Below are 15,682 nucleotides of genomic sequence, written 5' to 3' on the forward strand. Positions count from 1 at the left end.
TTCTGGGAAATGGTTTCGATAAGCCAAAAATTTGATTTTTCTGAAATGGTCTTCAGTTGTGTTTCGCAATTTTAGACTGGCCTCTTAGACCTTCTCAGCTCTAATTTTCATTCCCGGAAATTTCCATCGCTTTCGAGCAATTTCATAGGATCTTTGGCATGCAACTCATGTGCACAACCTCTCCTTTTCAATGCATTGTTGAATCATGGTTCCTCAAAAATTTTTATGCATTGGGGATGAAGTGCAAGGTTTAAAAAAAAAAAAAAAAAAAAAAAATTTCCTACATTCATCCATGCATTTGAAGAGACCAAATCCCATCCATGCATTAAAGAGATGTTCCAAAGCTTGAAAATTTCCGCAAAATCATCCATGCATTATTTCTGGTTGCAAAAGGTTGAAAATTTTCTTAAACTCATCCATGCATTGTGTGAAGTGCAAAGTTTGAAAAATTTTCCAATTTGATCAATGCATTAGCAAGATGTTGCAAAGTTTAACAAATTATCCATCCATGCATTGGATTGGAATAATGTGCCAAGTTTCAAATTTTCCATGCATGGCTTGAATTTAGGACTGACATGCAAATTTTCAAAAATTCTCTATGCTTGAAATATTCATTTTTGAGAATTCCATCCATTTTGCATCATGTTGCAATGTTTTAAGCTTCAAAATTTCTTTTTTGAAAAATTCCATCCATTTTGCATCATGTTGCAATGTATCAAGCTTGAAAAATTTTCCATTGGCATATAAAATAAAAAAAAAATAAAAAAAGGGGGAATTTCATTCATTGAAAATTTTTATTCCATTTTCATGCATAGGAATTTCATTGCAGCCATGAGCTCATAGTTTTTCATGCATGCATGCAGCCATGATAGTTTATCTTTCATTCCATTATCATGCATGCATAAGAATGACAAATTTTAAAATTTTGCTTCCATGCATGCATGCATTCAGCTCTCAAAGAGGCATTCCAATTTGGCTGAAAAATTCACTTCCATAAGCCTACTAGCTTCATTTAGAGCACTCTAGCTCCCATTTGGAGTGCTCTAAATGTGAACCATCAATCCCAAGCTCACTGCCTTCATTTAGAGCACTCTAGCTTCCCATATAGATTGCTCCAAATTTTCAGCCCAACATCTCGCAGCTACTGCCATGATTTCGAGCACTCGAAGACTGGATTTCGAGTGCTCGAAGCTGAAACCCAAAGCTGCTTAGTGTTCGCAACTACCACTCCTCGGCACACCATGAACCTACTCACCTCCAACCTTTCTCTCCCTCCTCTAACCTCAACCTTACACATTTCTCTCGGCATCTTCTCACCAACACATCCATCTCACAACCTTCCCTCATCTTCTTCATCCCTCCATCAACCCACTCTCAATGCAACCCACAACCTTGCAACCCATAAACCATACACCATGAATCAACCCAACCAACCCATAAACCCATAAACCCATGCACATCCATGCAACCACAACCTCATGCATCTCTCACATCTTGACATCAATCCTAAACCCACCAACACCATCACCACCCCCATTTCCACTCAACTCAACCCCATCAACCAAACCAACCCACAACCAACACCATCACCACCCCCATTTCCACCAACTCAACCACAACACCAACCCACTCCCTCTCGGCATCTTGCCTTCACCACCAACAAGCCCCATGTAAACCACACCCCATGCAACCTCCATGCATGCACTCAACCCACCTCACTTTCCCATGCCACCCTCTCGGCACAATCACAACAAACCACCTCTCCCATTCCCCACCACCTTCTCTCACCATCAACCACATCACCCTCACTCCCTCTCAGTTTCACCATCCATCAACCTCTTCACCTCACCACTTCCCTCTTGGCACTACACCATCCCCACCTTCTCTCCATCCAAACCAAACAAAACCAATCCAACTCTCACTCACACAACCCAACCTTCCTCTCTCATCCACCACAAGCCAACCAACATTGCCACCACCCATGCATGTCTGCATTTCCCCATTTCCCATTCTTTCCCAAGGTATGTGAGCTTCCTATTATTCTCATTTCCTTGTCTTTATTTTCATCATAAGGAGGATGGGATTGCATGTTTGCGATTTTGTTGATGCTTGTGTTGCTTGTTGTTGATGATAGCTCTATGCTAGAGCTTGTTTTCTTGCCAAAATTTTTGGGTTTGCTCCTCCATCCCACTCACTTTCACCTTCTCCTTTTTGTGGTGCACGCCAGGTGTTCGCTGAAATTCCTTAACCAAGTCCACCTCTCTAAATGTCTCATGCCGGTCCTTCTCGCCCACCTAGACCCTCTGCGGGTACCCGTGCTGTCAATCGTGAGCGACCACGTGATCCTTGGGATCGCAAACAACTCAACTACGAGCTTTCTTTTCCGCTCACGGATGCCTTTGACATTCTACCCACTACTTCGTGGGCTATAGCCGAATTGACTAACCGGCGTCTGCAGCACATTTGCCCGCCCCTTGCCAGGGTTGCCTACCCCCGTGTAGTGCGCCTCTTCTACCAGAATCACCAATGCCCTGAAGAACCACCCATTTCTCTCACTACATCCATTGATGGCACCACCTATGCTTTCACTATGACTGACATCATTCAGGTTTCTGGGTGCCCCATTGAGTGCCCCGATGACATTGTCAATCGTGAGAATCTCCCTTTATATGAGGAGCCGGATACATTAACTGTGGAGCAGGTTGTCGCTGCCATTGGCAATGTTGACGATCCTAATAGGCCCCGGTCTTTTATCCGCAAAACCAATCTTTCAGAACGCCTCTGGTTCATTGACACTGTTTTCAAGCACAATGTCTGCCCTTTGGTGCATAGCACCGAGCGTAGGGGCCTCCTTTTGCAAGCCTTGTATGCCATGGACCAAGGCCAATGGTTCTCCATCCCGGAGCTCATTTGGACAACATTTATGAAGTTTTGGCATGACGCTCATAATGCACGGGTTCCGCGAGTTAAAAATCGGAAATTGCCTTTGCCATTTTTCATCACTCGGCTCCTAAAGCACAAGGGTTTCATTATTCCTCCCCATGAACCAAAAGGCGAAAAGATTAAAATTTTTACCAAGCGCCGGTGGATCAATGTTCTTAGCCATTCTAGTACCCCTCAGCCTGCTGCCCCCCTGTTCATCCAAGCTCCACCTCCTCCTCCTTCCGAGGATGCTTCCACGGCAGCAGCCGTTGCAAGGGTAGAGCCTCCGGTCGACTCTCAGCAGGACCAGGCTTTCATCCGGGCTAGCATTGCTGGTATTCATGAGCGGATGGATCATTTTGAGAATTCTTTGTCCGCGTACACTTGGACTATGTGTGAGACTTCTTCACGTGCCGAAGAAGATCGTCGTCTTGCTGCTGAAGACCGCCGTGTCGCAGCTGAGGAACGTCGTTTGGCTTCTGCCGAACAGCGTAAGACTCAATCTCTCCTCCATTCCATCCTCGCCCGTTTACCCTCTGGCCCGTAGCTTGTTGCGAGTGTTGGACCTTATCTTTTTGTTTCATATATACATATTTCTCTTATATCTGTTGTTTTACTTTTGCACTGTAAGAATTTGCTATGTATAGGTTGCTCTAGTAGACATGATCTATGTATAGCTCTTTTGTAATCATGTAAACTTCCTTTTGAATGCAAATTCCCTCTTTTCTGTTAACTTTTTGTTCATTATTTTTTTTCTGTATATGTGCTTGTGCTATTAATGCCCTTTGTGGTTGTTTCTTTTTGTTCTTCGTCATACTATCCAGGTGGCGCAGTTCATTTCAAGTTTGGGGGTTTTGTTTCACCATGCCGTTTCCTCCCCCTGGGTATTTTTGTTCCTTTTTATTCTCTGTCATTTTTGTCATCAATTTACTCCATATCCCACATTGAGGACACTGTGTATTTTAAGTTTGGGGGTGCAATATTGCATTTTTGGCATAGTTTTGGTATCACTATTTTGTAAAGCAATGATAGTATAGCTTGAAACTTGTCGGAGACAAAGCATATGTTTAATACCTTGTGTATAGAAGCAATTGAGAATTTTTGAAAATAAAGAAATTTGAATTTGAAGTAATCATGCAAAATACAATGTAGTCTGTATAAATTCCTTAATTAGATTCTTACTGGATTTACACTCTTATAAGCTTCACAATGCACAGATGGACATTGGAAACTTAACTGTGAGGCATGCAACTTGATTGACCTTGACCTTGGCCTAGTTAATCTGATTTGATGAACCTGATAGATGAATATCTTTGGCATGATATAAGTTGTCCAAAAAAAAAAAAAAAAAAAATGAAGATGAGAAAGAAAGAAAATAATGACCAGTTGAAGTTCGTAGCCTTTCCAACTCGAGCTATTAAGCCCTATGGAGTGTCTCTACACTTAACATCCTAAAGCCGTCTGGTTTGGGAGTTGTTGGCCTAACGCTTGCTACATGGGTTGGTTAGAAAGCTTAAAGGACTTAAACATTGCACGGTCATTCAAAAAAATGTGTGTAATAAATATGGTTTGTTGGAATTCGTAGCCTTTCCAACTTGAGCTATTAAGCCCTAGGAGTGTCTTTACACTTAGCACCCTAAAGCCGTCTGGTTTGGGAGTTGTTGGCCTAACGCTCGCTACATAGGTTGGTTAGAAAGCTTAAAGGATTTCAACACTGCACAACCATTTTATGTTTCACTTTTGAGTTATAATAAATTCTTAACAGGCAACAAAAGTTGTCTTGAAAATAAAATCATGCCTTAGGGACTTCATGTAAAGGGGAATTCATTGATTTGAAAACTTGTGCCTTGGAATTGGAAAAGAATGTAAAAGCCGCATGTTGAGAATTCAATTCACTTTCACTGGAGTTTGAGTTATTTCCATTTAAGAGATGACAATTGAGTTATTTATATGGACGATGATGTTGATGCGCGCATGTTGAAATGGTTTTTGTCAATTTTTGTATCAATGCTTCATATATGCATGGTAGTTTTCCCAATGACCCCGTCTCCAGCTCTTTGTCTGTTTCAAGTTGTATTTGAGGTATGTATATATTTATTTTTGTCATGGTGGATATTTTTGTAATAGCATTCCCATGTTTTTCATTCCATTGAGCTTTGCATTTTGGTTTTGCTAAGGGACTAGCAAAATGTAAGTTTGGGGGTGTGATAAGCGCCGAATACTGTATATTCAAGCGCCCTAAATTACATTAACAAAGTCCATTAATTGATTATTTTATGTAGATTATCTCCATTTGCATGTTTTTGTACATTTTCAGGTTAAATTGCAAAAAGAAAGCAAAAATGATGCCTTGTGGAATTTTGAACAAAAAGGGTGCCAATTCTGAAATTCTGGCAGCAGTAGAACCTGACTTTTGTCGCCATTTTCGACCTAGGAAACTCAAGAAATGGACTTCCATCATAACATAAAAGATTTAGAGCTCTGAATCAGCTTTCCAAATCTTCAAGCGGTTCGTCATTCGGAGTTCGGAGCAGAGAGTTCTGATCTTATTACCAGAGGTGCGCAGAACTGCCTGGCAGCACTGAAGTGCTGCCTTTCTCCCCATTTTCGACCAACCAGACTTGAGAATTGGGTCTTCATCAAAACATGAAGTTTTTAAAGCTCTGAATCAGCTCTCCAAATCTTGAAACCGATCGTCATTCAGAGTTCTTAGTACAAAGTTATAGCCATTTTACCAAAGTAGGTCAGTGTTGAGCAAGAAGAGCATGTTGCACATTACACTAATTTTGAGTGCTCAAGGCCACCCTTCGAGTGCTCGAAAATTGACCAGAATGCAGCTCGGGACTCCTCATTTTCAGCCACTTGCTTCATTGGTTTCCTCAATTTGAATCTCCCTCTTTTATGAAGTGGTTGGGAATGTTTTTGGAGGAGAGAGAGGACTTTGTTGAAGGATATTAGGCAACCAATGGCCACACATATGCTATCCTTCATTCTACAAGATTAGAGGAGAGAGAAGAGAGCAAAAAAGGTGTTCTTGAAGCCTAAAGAAGGGAGCTCGAAAATGGCTTGTCCATCCATGCTTCTTCCTTCTTCTAGCTCACTCATGGGTAACTAAACTCCATCTAGGGAGGTGATGAAGCCTCCCCTTTTGTTCATGTTCTACATTAGGTTCTATTTTGGGGATTATAATGTATAAACTTTGGTCTTTTCATAGTTTAAGAGCTTATTACTTCTTGTAATGAATATTCATGTTTAAATGATTGATGTGAGTTCTTTAGCTTGTCTTGATAATTCTTACATTAGGCTTATTGCTTTTATTTTCATAGTGACAATGAAGATATTAACTATGAATGGTTTTCAAGGCATGTTGATTTTGAAACTTGATATTCCATTGCTTAGGTACCTCCTTTGATGGACTATGCTTGACTCTTACCTTCATGTGCTTCATCATTTGATTGAATTCTTGATGGTCTTTTGCTTAAGTTAATGTATTTGATACTACACCCTAGTCTAGGTAGTCCAAATGTGTTGTCTTTTGATAGACCATTCTTGTTTTAATCTCATGAACTTTTTCTTGGTTATGAAGCAACTATGTGTTGCTACATAATTCTTGATCATTACTTATATAGTATTTATCCCCAATTTAGTCTTGATTTAGCATGTATTTAGGGCGTAGGTGGATTCACTTCCCTAGTTTCCCCTTTTATTATCTCTAACTCTCATTTACTAGCATTCTTGTTTTATGCACACTTCAATTACTAGCTTAGTGACAAACCAATCAACAACTCCTTATTACACCTTATCATTCTAAAATGACTCTAGATACTTAGGTTGTCTTAAGACTAGCGCAGTCCCAGTGGTTCGACTTACCCGACCAATAGCCCTACTTTACAATGATTCGTGCTATTGCGAAGGTTGATGTATGATTGACCAACCGATCATCCATCATCCTTTAAATAAAATAAAACTAAAAATCAACAAATCATTTAACTAAATAATTAATCATTTAAAACAATTCAAATTACACAAACACATCACATGACAAACAAATAAAAAAGCATATATAATTGACCAACATAAATTAAATTAAATCAAACCAATTATAAATTAAATAAAGCAAATAATCAAATAAACACACAAACAAATAATCAAATAGTCACATAATTAAATAAAAATGCAATTAAAATAATTAAATCACATATTTAAATAAAAATGCAATCAAAATAATTAAATAAATTTCCAAAAATTAGGGATAAATGACACTAGCTGAGATTTCTTTGGAAAAAGAATTCAATAGCCATGATTTCACCAGATTGTTGTAAATAATTAAATAAATTTTCAAAATTTAGGGGTAAATGACACTAGCTAAGATTTCTTTGGAAAAAGAATTCAATAGCCATGATTTCACTAGATTGTTGCATTGGTCCCATTGTGATAATTCGGAGACTGCGGCTCTGTTTGTTTTCTTGATGGATCCATCAATGAATCCAATTTTGTTCTTGGCAGTTAACGCCATGATCATAGTACGACTCCAAGTGCTGTAGTTATCTTCACTCAGCAGTTGATATACGAGGATCACACCGGGTTGATTTGAGTGATAGAATGGGTGATTGGGGTTTTCATATTTGGTTCCTTTCGACATGTTTGACTGTTTGTCGTCTCCCATGGAAGAATAGCTAGGGTTTTGTGTTTGGGTATAGTTTCTAGCTAGGTCACCAAGAGCTTAAAGCTCTGATACCATGTAAAGAAACCAAATACGTGAATTGCATTTTTGATATATTCCTTAATGAATTGTACAAGCTTTTTATACAAGAAGACAGAATACACGCTAATTACCTAATCTATGTATCACAAATATGGAAAATAAAATCACTAGAGTTAACTATATACGATCCTATAATTGATTACAGAGATTGCTGAAATTAAGTCGTTTGAATTTTGCTTCCTTTAACAACAGGAAAATTGATATTTCCACGTTTTACATTTGCTTACCAATAGAAAATTAGAAATACATAACTGATTTTCGAAGTCTTGTTATTAAATGTAGAGAGTTCATACATCTTTCAATTCTGTACTAAATGTGAAGAGTTCATACATCTTTCAATTATGTATTAAATGTGAAGAGTTTATGTCTCTTATCATGCAGAGCTCTCTTAATGATATTACTCTATTTTAATTGAAAATAAAAAATGCTTTTGTCAAACCAAGATAAGAACATAAACCTTATTCAGAATGATTATTTTGGTACATTGGGTGAATAAGGCAAATTAAATATAGATAATATGGTATATAACTCTTTTGTTGGCAAAGTAATTGCCCTCAAAACTTTTATTGGTAAAGACCCAAAAGACTATGGGACAATTTATTCAAAACTCCAATATGTCCACTTATAAAAACCTATAAACTTTAGCCTATAAACTCATAAAAACCTATGTTCTTGATCAATTTAAATATGGATTACAATTTTAATAATTCTTTAAACATCCTTAAAGTTATACTAGAGACATATAGATCACAGACCTAAGGGAGAAGTGTAGAACAAAAAACTTGCCTTAAACATTCAGATCAAAAGCTAAACCCCTTCTTCCTTGTTCTTCTTCTCTAATGGTCCTTCTTCTTATTCTTTCTTCACTCTCTTCCTTTTTCTCTCTCTAGCTTTCTCCTTTTCTCTTTCTAGATCTACTCTCATTGTATATATATAGATAAATATATACTACATATTCTAAACCTAACATATATCTGACAAACTCTAACTTAGTAACTAATTTAATAAAATATTATTTTTTTATGAAAATAATAAAGATATATATATATATATATATATATATATATATATGTACACCTCATATTATATATATAATTACTAATCAGGGGCGGAGGGAGAGGGGGGCCAGCAGGGGCCATGGCCCCCCAAAAAAAAAAAAAAAAGTTATTAGTATATATAAAAAAATAAAAATATATTAGTTTATTAGTGTACGGCCCCCCCAATTCATTCAGCAATTAGCATATTAGGGCACACTGCACATGCCGATGAGAGGGAGCGCCAATAAACTAACTTCTATATCCAGATGCCGAACATCTCTAAGCGAACGGAATTGATGGTGAGAAGAACCTGCAATCCCAAGGACGGCCAGAGAGGATTTTGACAACGACGCAGCAACAGGGAGTAGCGTGACTGACCTGCGAGCTGCGACCCACGAGCAAGGATTTACAATTCCACCAAGGCGCCAACAATCAGTGATGCGCGACGAAATAGTGTTAATGGTGACCCAATTCCAACGAAGTTGAAGGCACGGTGGTGGCGAAGAGCTATTCCACATTCTGACATTCGGTAACCCTTCTCAATTCTCTCTCTCTTACCCATTAATTTAATTTCCCCTTTTCCATTATTATGTATGTATATTTGCTTGTTTAGTTTATTCTGTGCTATATCTATTCTATAACCCTGCTCTTTTCAGTTTTCTTTTTGCATAGAATCATAGAGATTAGAGTATATATAATATATCTATAGTCTATAGACTATAGCCCTGTTCTTTTCAGTTTACTTTTTCATAGTTGGAATATCAATTATTTTTTTATTAATTTATTCTTGTGTTAGACGCACATATCTATGTACAGTGTTATGTGTGATTGAAAATTTAATTGTAACCGAAATGAATTTCTTCTCTAAACCTAAATCAATGAAATTTTAATACACAATTAATTTTGTATATTTTAAATTAATTGTTTTATATGCAATGAAGGCGTAATATTATTTTTACTCAATTATGCTTATTAGAATTTAGGATCGATAAATTAAATTACAATGTAAAACCCTAGGTTTTAAAAGTTTATATTTGAATTACCTTCTTTAGGTACGGTGTTATACGATGGTGAAGCCAAAAAGAACTATTGACATTTTTTTTAAAAAAAAAGATGTTCCTTCCGCGGCTTCTGCCTCTAATGTTGATGTTTCGGTTCATGATAACCAGTGTCCTCCAAATCTCCAAGAGTTGAACATACAAAAGTTGATCCTACCTTTTTAGAACGTGATCCAGGATTACGTCGTCAAATATGGGATTATCCTGTTGACAAACGTGATGAAGTTCGACGAGCTTACATCAAAGCGAAAGCATACCAAATTCCGCTTTCAGAATATCCACTTTCTGGATCGGAAAAGCATCCTCGTCGGTTTCAATCATCTTGGTTTAAATTATTCCCTACCTGGTTAGAGTATTCTCCTTCAAAGGATGCTGCATTTTGCTTACCTTGCTTTCTTTTTGGAGCAAAACCAACGGGGTGTCCCAGAACCAATGCATTCACTAGTGAAGGATTTCGAAGTTGGAAGAAAGTTAATGATGGCAATAAGTGTGCTTTCTTAAATCATATGGGAGGAAATCCATGTTCTGCTCATAACATTGCTGAGAGAGCATGTAAGGACTTAATGAATCAACCTTGTTATATTGATATAGTGATGGATAGACAAACTTCCGAACAAATTTCAAATAACCGATTGAGATTGAAGGTCACAATTGATGCGGTCCGTTGGCTTACTTATCAAGCTTGTGCTTTTAGAGGGCATGATGAATCCCTTCAATCAAGTAATCGAGGCAATTTCATTGAAATGGTAAAGGCTTTTGCGTCATATAATGATGATGTCGCTAAAATTGTTCTTGAAAATGCTCCAAAGAATGCCAAGTATACCTCACCACAAATTCAAAAGGAGATTTTGCATATTCTTTCTATAAAAGTGAGAAATAAGATTCGTGAAGATATCGGCGATGCCAAGGTTTGTATTCTTGTTGATGAAGCTCGTGATGAATCTAAAAAAGAGCAAATGGCTCTTGTTTTAAGATACGTTGATAAGGATGGTTTTTTACAAGAACGTTTGTTTGATCTTGTGCATGTCAAAGATACAACTTCATTGAATTTAAAAAAGGATCTTTGTGCGGTTCTTTCTCTCTATAATCTTGATGTTCACAATCTCTGAGGTCAAGGTTATGATGGTGCTAGCAATATGCGTGGTGAATGGAATGGTTTGCAAGCATTATTTCTTAATGATTGTCCTTATGCATATGATGTGCATTGCTTAGCTCACCAACTACAACTAGCATTAATTGCCGCATCTAGAGAAGTAATTGTCGTCCAACAATTCTTTTCAAATTTGAACTTCATTATCAATAGTATCGGAGCTTCTTGTAAACGAACTGATGAATTACATTCTGCTCAAGTTATGGAAATTGCCCATTTGATAGATCTTGATGAACTTGAAACCGGCCGAGGAGCTAATCAGATTGGTATCTTGCAACGACCTGGAGATACTCGTTGGAGCTCCCATTTTGAATCTGTTTGTAGTTTGATAAGGTTATTTGGTCCAACATGTTCAGTTCTTGAAAACATCATTGAAGATGGAAGTAATTACAAGAGCCGGGGAGATGCTGATACTGCTTTTAATACTCTTATATCATTTCAGTTTGTGTTTATTTTGCATTTGATAAAGATATCATGGGAATAACTAATATCCTTTGTCAAGCTTTGCAACAAAAATCTCAAGACATCGTAAATGCTATGCAATTGGTTTCGAGTACAAAACAAATCATTCTGAAATTGAGAGAAAATGGTTGGAACAACTTACTTGATATTGTTAAATCATTTTGTGAGCGCCACAACATTGATGTGCCTGATTTGAGTGTTCCTTATACCAAAAAAATTAAGGGCCAGTCACGTCACCCACAAGAGAAAATTACACTTAAGCACCACTATCGGATTGATATATTTTATGGCACAATTGATTCGCAATTGCAGGAGTTGAATAACAGGTTTAGTGAAAAGATAATGAAACTTGGTACCCTCAGCTCAGCTTTGGATCCTAGAGATGGTTACAAGTTGTTTAACGTTGAAGACATTTGCACACTTGTAGATGAATTGTATCCTCAAGATTTCACAGACCAAGAGAGAATTATGTTGACATTCCAATTGCAACATTATAAGGTTGAAGTGGTTGCTCATTCACATTTGAAAAATATGTCGACAATTTCTGAGCTATGTAGAGGATTAGTGGAAACAGAGAAGTCAAAAATCTACTTTTTGATTGATAGGTTGATTCGTCTTGTCTTGACTCATCCCGTTTCCACGGCAACTACAGAAAGGGCATTTTCAACTATGAAACTTGTCAAAACACAACTACGCAACAGGATGGAGGATGAGTTTCTTGCAGATTTCTTGAGCATCAGTATTGAAAAAGAAATTGCTCAGACTTTTAGTACAGATTCAATTATAGATGATTTTTCTTCTCTAAAAGATTGTCGAGCTCAGCTTTTGTAGTAGTTGTTTGGTCTTTCAGGCATTTTTTTTTTTTTTTTTTTTTTTTTTTTTTTTTTTTTTTGTATATATATCTATGTCATATTTGACTAGATATAGGCCAATTATTATTTTATAAATAAATTAGCCAGATTTTGGTTAGATATATTTTTGTATGCATCTAATCGATCATGAAGTACTTTTCACTTAAAATATTATTATATTATATTGGTAAAACTGTTAATACTACGGCCCCCCCATATATTGAATCCTGGCTCTGCCCTTGCTACTAATCTCCATTGGTCACTATCCAACCCATTTAAGATCCCACTCAAATAATTCAAGACTCAACTAGTTAGTCCATGGGCTACAACCCAAATCCATAATTCTTTAAAATAAAATAAAACTAAAAATCAACAAATCATTTAACTAAATAATTAATCATTTAAAATAATTTAAATTACATAAAAAAATCACATAACAAACAAATAAAAATGCACATATAATTAACAAACATAAATTAAATTAAATGAAACCAATTATCAATTAAATAAAACAAATAATCAAATAAATAAACAAACAAATAATCAAATAACCACATAATTAAATAAAAATGCAATGCAATTCAAATAATTAAATAAATCTCCAAAAATTAGGGGTAGATAACACTAGCTGAGATTTCTTCTGAAAAAGAATTCAATAGCCATGATTTCACCAGATTGTTGCATCAGTCCCATTGTGATAATTTGTAGACTGCAGTTCTGTCTGGTTTCTTGATGGATCCATCAATGAATCCAATTTTGTTCTTGGCACTTAACGCCATGATCATAGCATGACTCCAAGTGTTATAGTTGTCTTCACTCAGCGACTGAGATACGGGGATCACACCGGGTTGATCTGGGTGATGTAGATAGAGTGGGTGATTGGGGTTTTCATATTTGGTTCCTTCTGACATGTTTGACTGTTGGTCATCTACCATGGAAGAACAACTAGGGTTTTGTGTTTGGGTATAGTTTCTAGGCCACCAAGAGCTTAAGGCTCTAATACCATAAGAAACCAAATACGTTAATTGTATTTTTACTATATTCCTCAATGAATTGTATAAGCTTTTATACAAGAAGACAAAAAACAAGATCCCATAGTAATGTCTACAATTAAGCTAATTGCCTAATCTACGTATCACAAATATGGAAAATAAAATCACTAAAGTTGACTATATACAATCCTATAATTGATTACAGAGATTGCTGAAATTAAGTTGTTTGAATTTTGTTTCTTTCAACAACAGGAAACTGAAATTTCCATGTTTTTGCATTCACTTATGTAGAGAAAATTAGAAATACATAACTGATTCTATAAGTCTTGTTATTAAATTTAGAGAGTTCATACATCTCTCTTAATGATATTACTCTATTTTAATTGGAAATAAAAAAATAAAAAATAAAAATTGCTTTTCTCAAAGCCAAGATAAGAACATAAACCTTTATTCAGAACGATTGTTTTGGTACATTGGGTGAGTAAGGCAAATTAAATCTAGATAATACGGCATACAACTCTTTTGATAGCAGAGTAATTGCCCTCAAAACTTTCATTCATAAAGACCCAGAAGACTATGGGACAATTTATTCAGAACTTCAATATGTCCACTTAGATTGACGAGGTTTTTCCAACAATTTGTTGAAATGTTGAAAGCTCGCAATCCAAAATAATATAAAAGACATTTATTCGAATTTATGATTACCGCTAAAAACTTCAGCCTATAAATTTTTTTAATTGATTTTGTCAAACAACAGACTAGGTCGTCATGGTACTGAAAAAGTGGACTTCAACTCTCATGTCTGAATGCCAAATGAATTGGTTGTTAAAATGAAGAAAAAGATCTTCAGAAAATTGACATTGACGAAAAATATATGCGTATATAGTTTACTAAGAGAGTTTGGTATTCCAAATAAAATAAGAACTCTTCAATAAGATGTTACAGTACAAACAAGTGGATGATTACAATCTTAGTGAAGTTTTTTCCCGCTTTTTAAAAAGCCAAAGGTAATTTAAGCAAGAAATCGAGAAAGAATAAAACGCCACACATATAAGTAATAATACAAAGGCACACTCATGAAACCATATATTATGCAGTATTTAATTAGTTGTAGGCATTCGGATTTGCCAAGAGGTAGGCCTCAACAGCCTTGAACATTCCCAAGGCCTTCTCTTTGCCACCCTTGATTTGGTCCTCTGTGATCCCAACTTCGCCTGTGGTGTGGTATTTGCTACTGTTCTTGCATACGGATCCTCCATCAGAGGAAGCTTCGATCTTGATCTCGTAGGAGATTTTCTCAAGCACACCCATCAAAGCATCACCTTCAATAATGCTATAACTATAGACAAAGTTCTCTTTGTCAAGCCCGTCAACTTGGTGTTTCACGCTCTTGAATTGGCTGCCTTCGCCGAAAGAGATGACCTTGACAGTTCCAACTCCACCATCTCCTTGGATGATTTCGACACTCTTAATTGCTTGTGGCAAGATCTTGGGGATGAGGTTGTTAGCATCGAGGACAAAGGCCTTGAACATCTTGGCAGCAGAGATTGAGGAGGTAACCTCCATATCAGAACTGATCACAGCCATGATGCCTTAGGAGTTTGAATGTGATTAAAGAGGTGGAAGAAGATGGGGAATGAAAAGGATAGATTTGGTTTGTAAGAATGTTTTGGTGAGGGAAATGTAAGGGCTTGAGGTGGTATTTATAGAGAAAGGATACAGGTTGGGAAGTGTGAAGAGAAACTAAATACACCCACTCGTTCCAAAATGGTGTCCTAGTTAATTTCCACGTTTTACATTGGCTTACCTATAGAAAATTAGGAATACATAACTGATTCTAGAAGTCTTTTAATTAAGTGAGAAAGCCTTGGATGGTACGAATACGTAGAAATACAAAACTGACTCTAGAAGTCTTATTGTTGAGTGAGAAAACGTTGAATGATGGTATGAATTGGCTGGCATTACTTGTAAATAGAAAATTAAAATTCAACAATCTTTGAATTTTCACCCACAAGTCAGCATCAAAAAAACATAACTGTTTTCAGTCTCAACCATTGTCCAAAATTGATTGTGAGATTTTTAAGATTGTAACAAAAAAGTATGTCCTAATATATAAGTAAAATAAATTTAAAAAAAAAAAAAAAAATTCGTAGAGGTCTCAGGCACTCATGACTCTTGATAGATTCATCCGTGACTGTAATCAAACCATATCTCCTATCTTTTTAAAGCAAAATAAAAGAGATGCGTGAAGTTTTGATAAGAGTAAAGATGATGTTATATTTGTCCCCAAAAATAAAACCCACCAAATTAATTGACCCATTAATTAAAAAACTTATATGCCTTTGCCCCAATAATATCTGTATAAATAATTGTATATACATATGATGGCTACTTATTTGTTAGTTAAGCTTGGCTCTGAGCTTAGTAAAAAGCTATCTCAGTAAG

General features: G+C 36.4%; 3 protein-coding genes across 3 annotated transcripts; 2 read left to right on the top strand and 1 right to left on the bottom strand.

The window, feature by feature from the left end:
* Window positions 1-9,532: 9,532 nt before the first annotated feature.
* On the top strand, window positions 9,533-10,891 carry LOC132269904 (uncharacterized). The gene is made up of 2 exons (XM_059771127.1): window positions 9,533-9,548; window positions 9,894-10,891. Exons 1-2 carry the CDS (start codon window positions 9,533-9,535, stop codon window positions 10,889-10,891), a joined length of 1,014 nt encoding a protein of 337 aa, XP_059627110.1.
* Window positions 10,892-10,918: 27 nt separating this feature from the next.
* On the top strand, window positions 10,919-12,225 carry LOC132269910 (uncharacterized). The gene is made up of 2 exons (XM_059771131.1): window positions 10,919-11,315; window positions 11,375-12,225. The coding sequence occupies exons 1-2, from the start codon at window positions 10,919-10,921 to the stop codon at window positions 12,223-12,225; spliced, it is 1,248 nt and encodes a 415-aa protein (XP_059627114.1).
* A 1,911-nt stretch (window positions 12,226-14,136) lies between these two features.
* LOC132315880 (major strawberry allergen Fra a 1.06-like) lies at window positions 14,137-14,923 on the bottom strand. Its single transcript, XM_059814675.1, has one exon. The coding sequence runs from the start codon at window positions 14,822-14,824 to the stop codon at window positions 14,342-14,344; it is 483 nt and encodes a 160-aa protein (XP_059670658.1). The 5' UTR covers window positions 14,825-14,923; the 3' UTR covers window positions 14,137-14,341.
* Between the last annotated feature and the right edge of the window lie 759 nt (window positions 14,924-15,682).

This window comes from Cornus florida, unplaced genomic scaffold, assembly GCF_030987335.1.
Source record: "Cornus florida cultivar Cherokee Brave unplaced genomic scaffold, ASM3098733v1 CherokeeBrave_3.0.0_Hap2_Chr01, whole genome shotgun sequence".
NCBI classification, from domain to species: Eukaryota; Viridiplantae; Streptophyta; class Magnoliopsida; order Cornales; family Cornaceae; genus Cornus; species Cornus florida.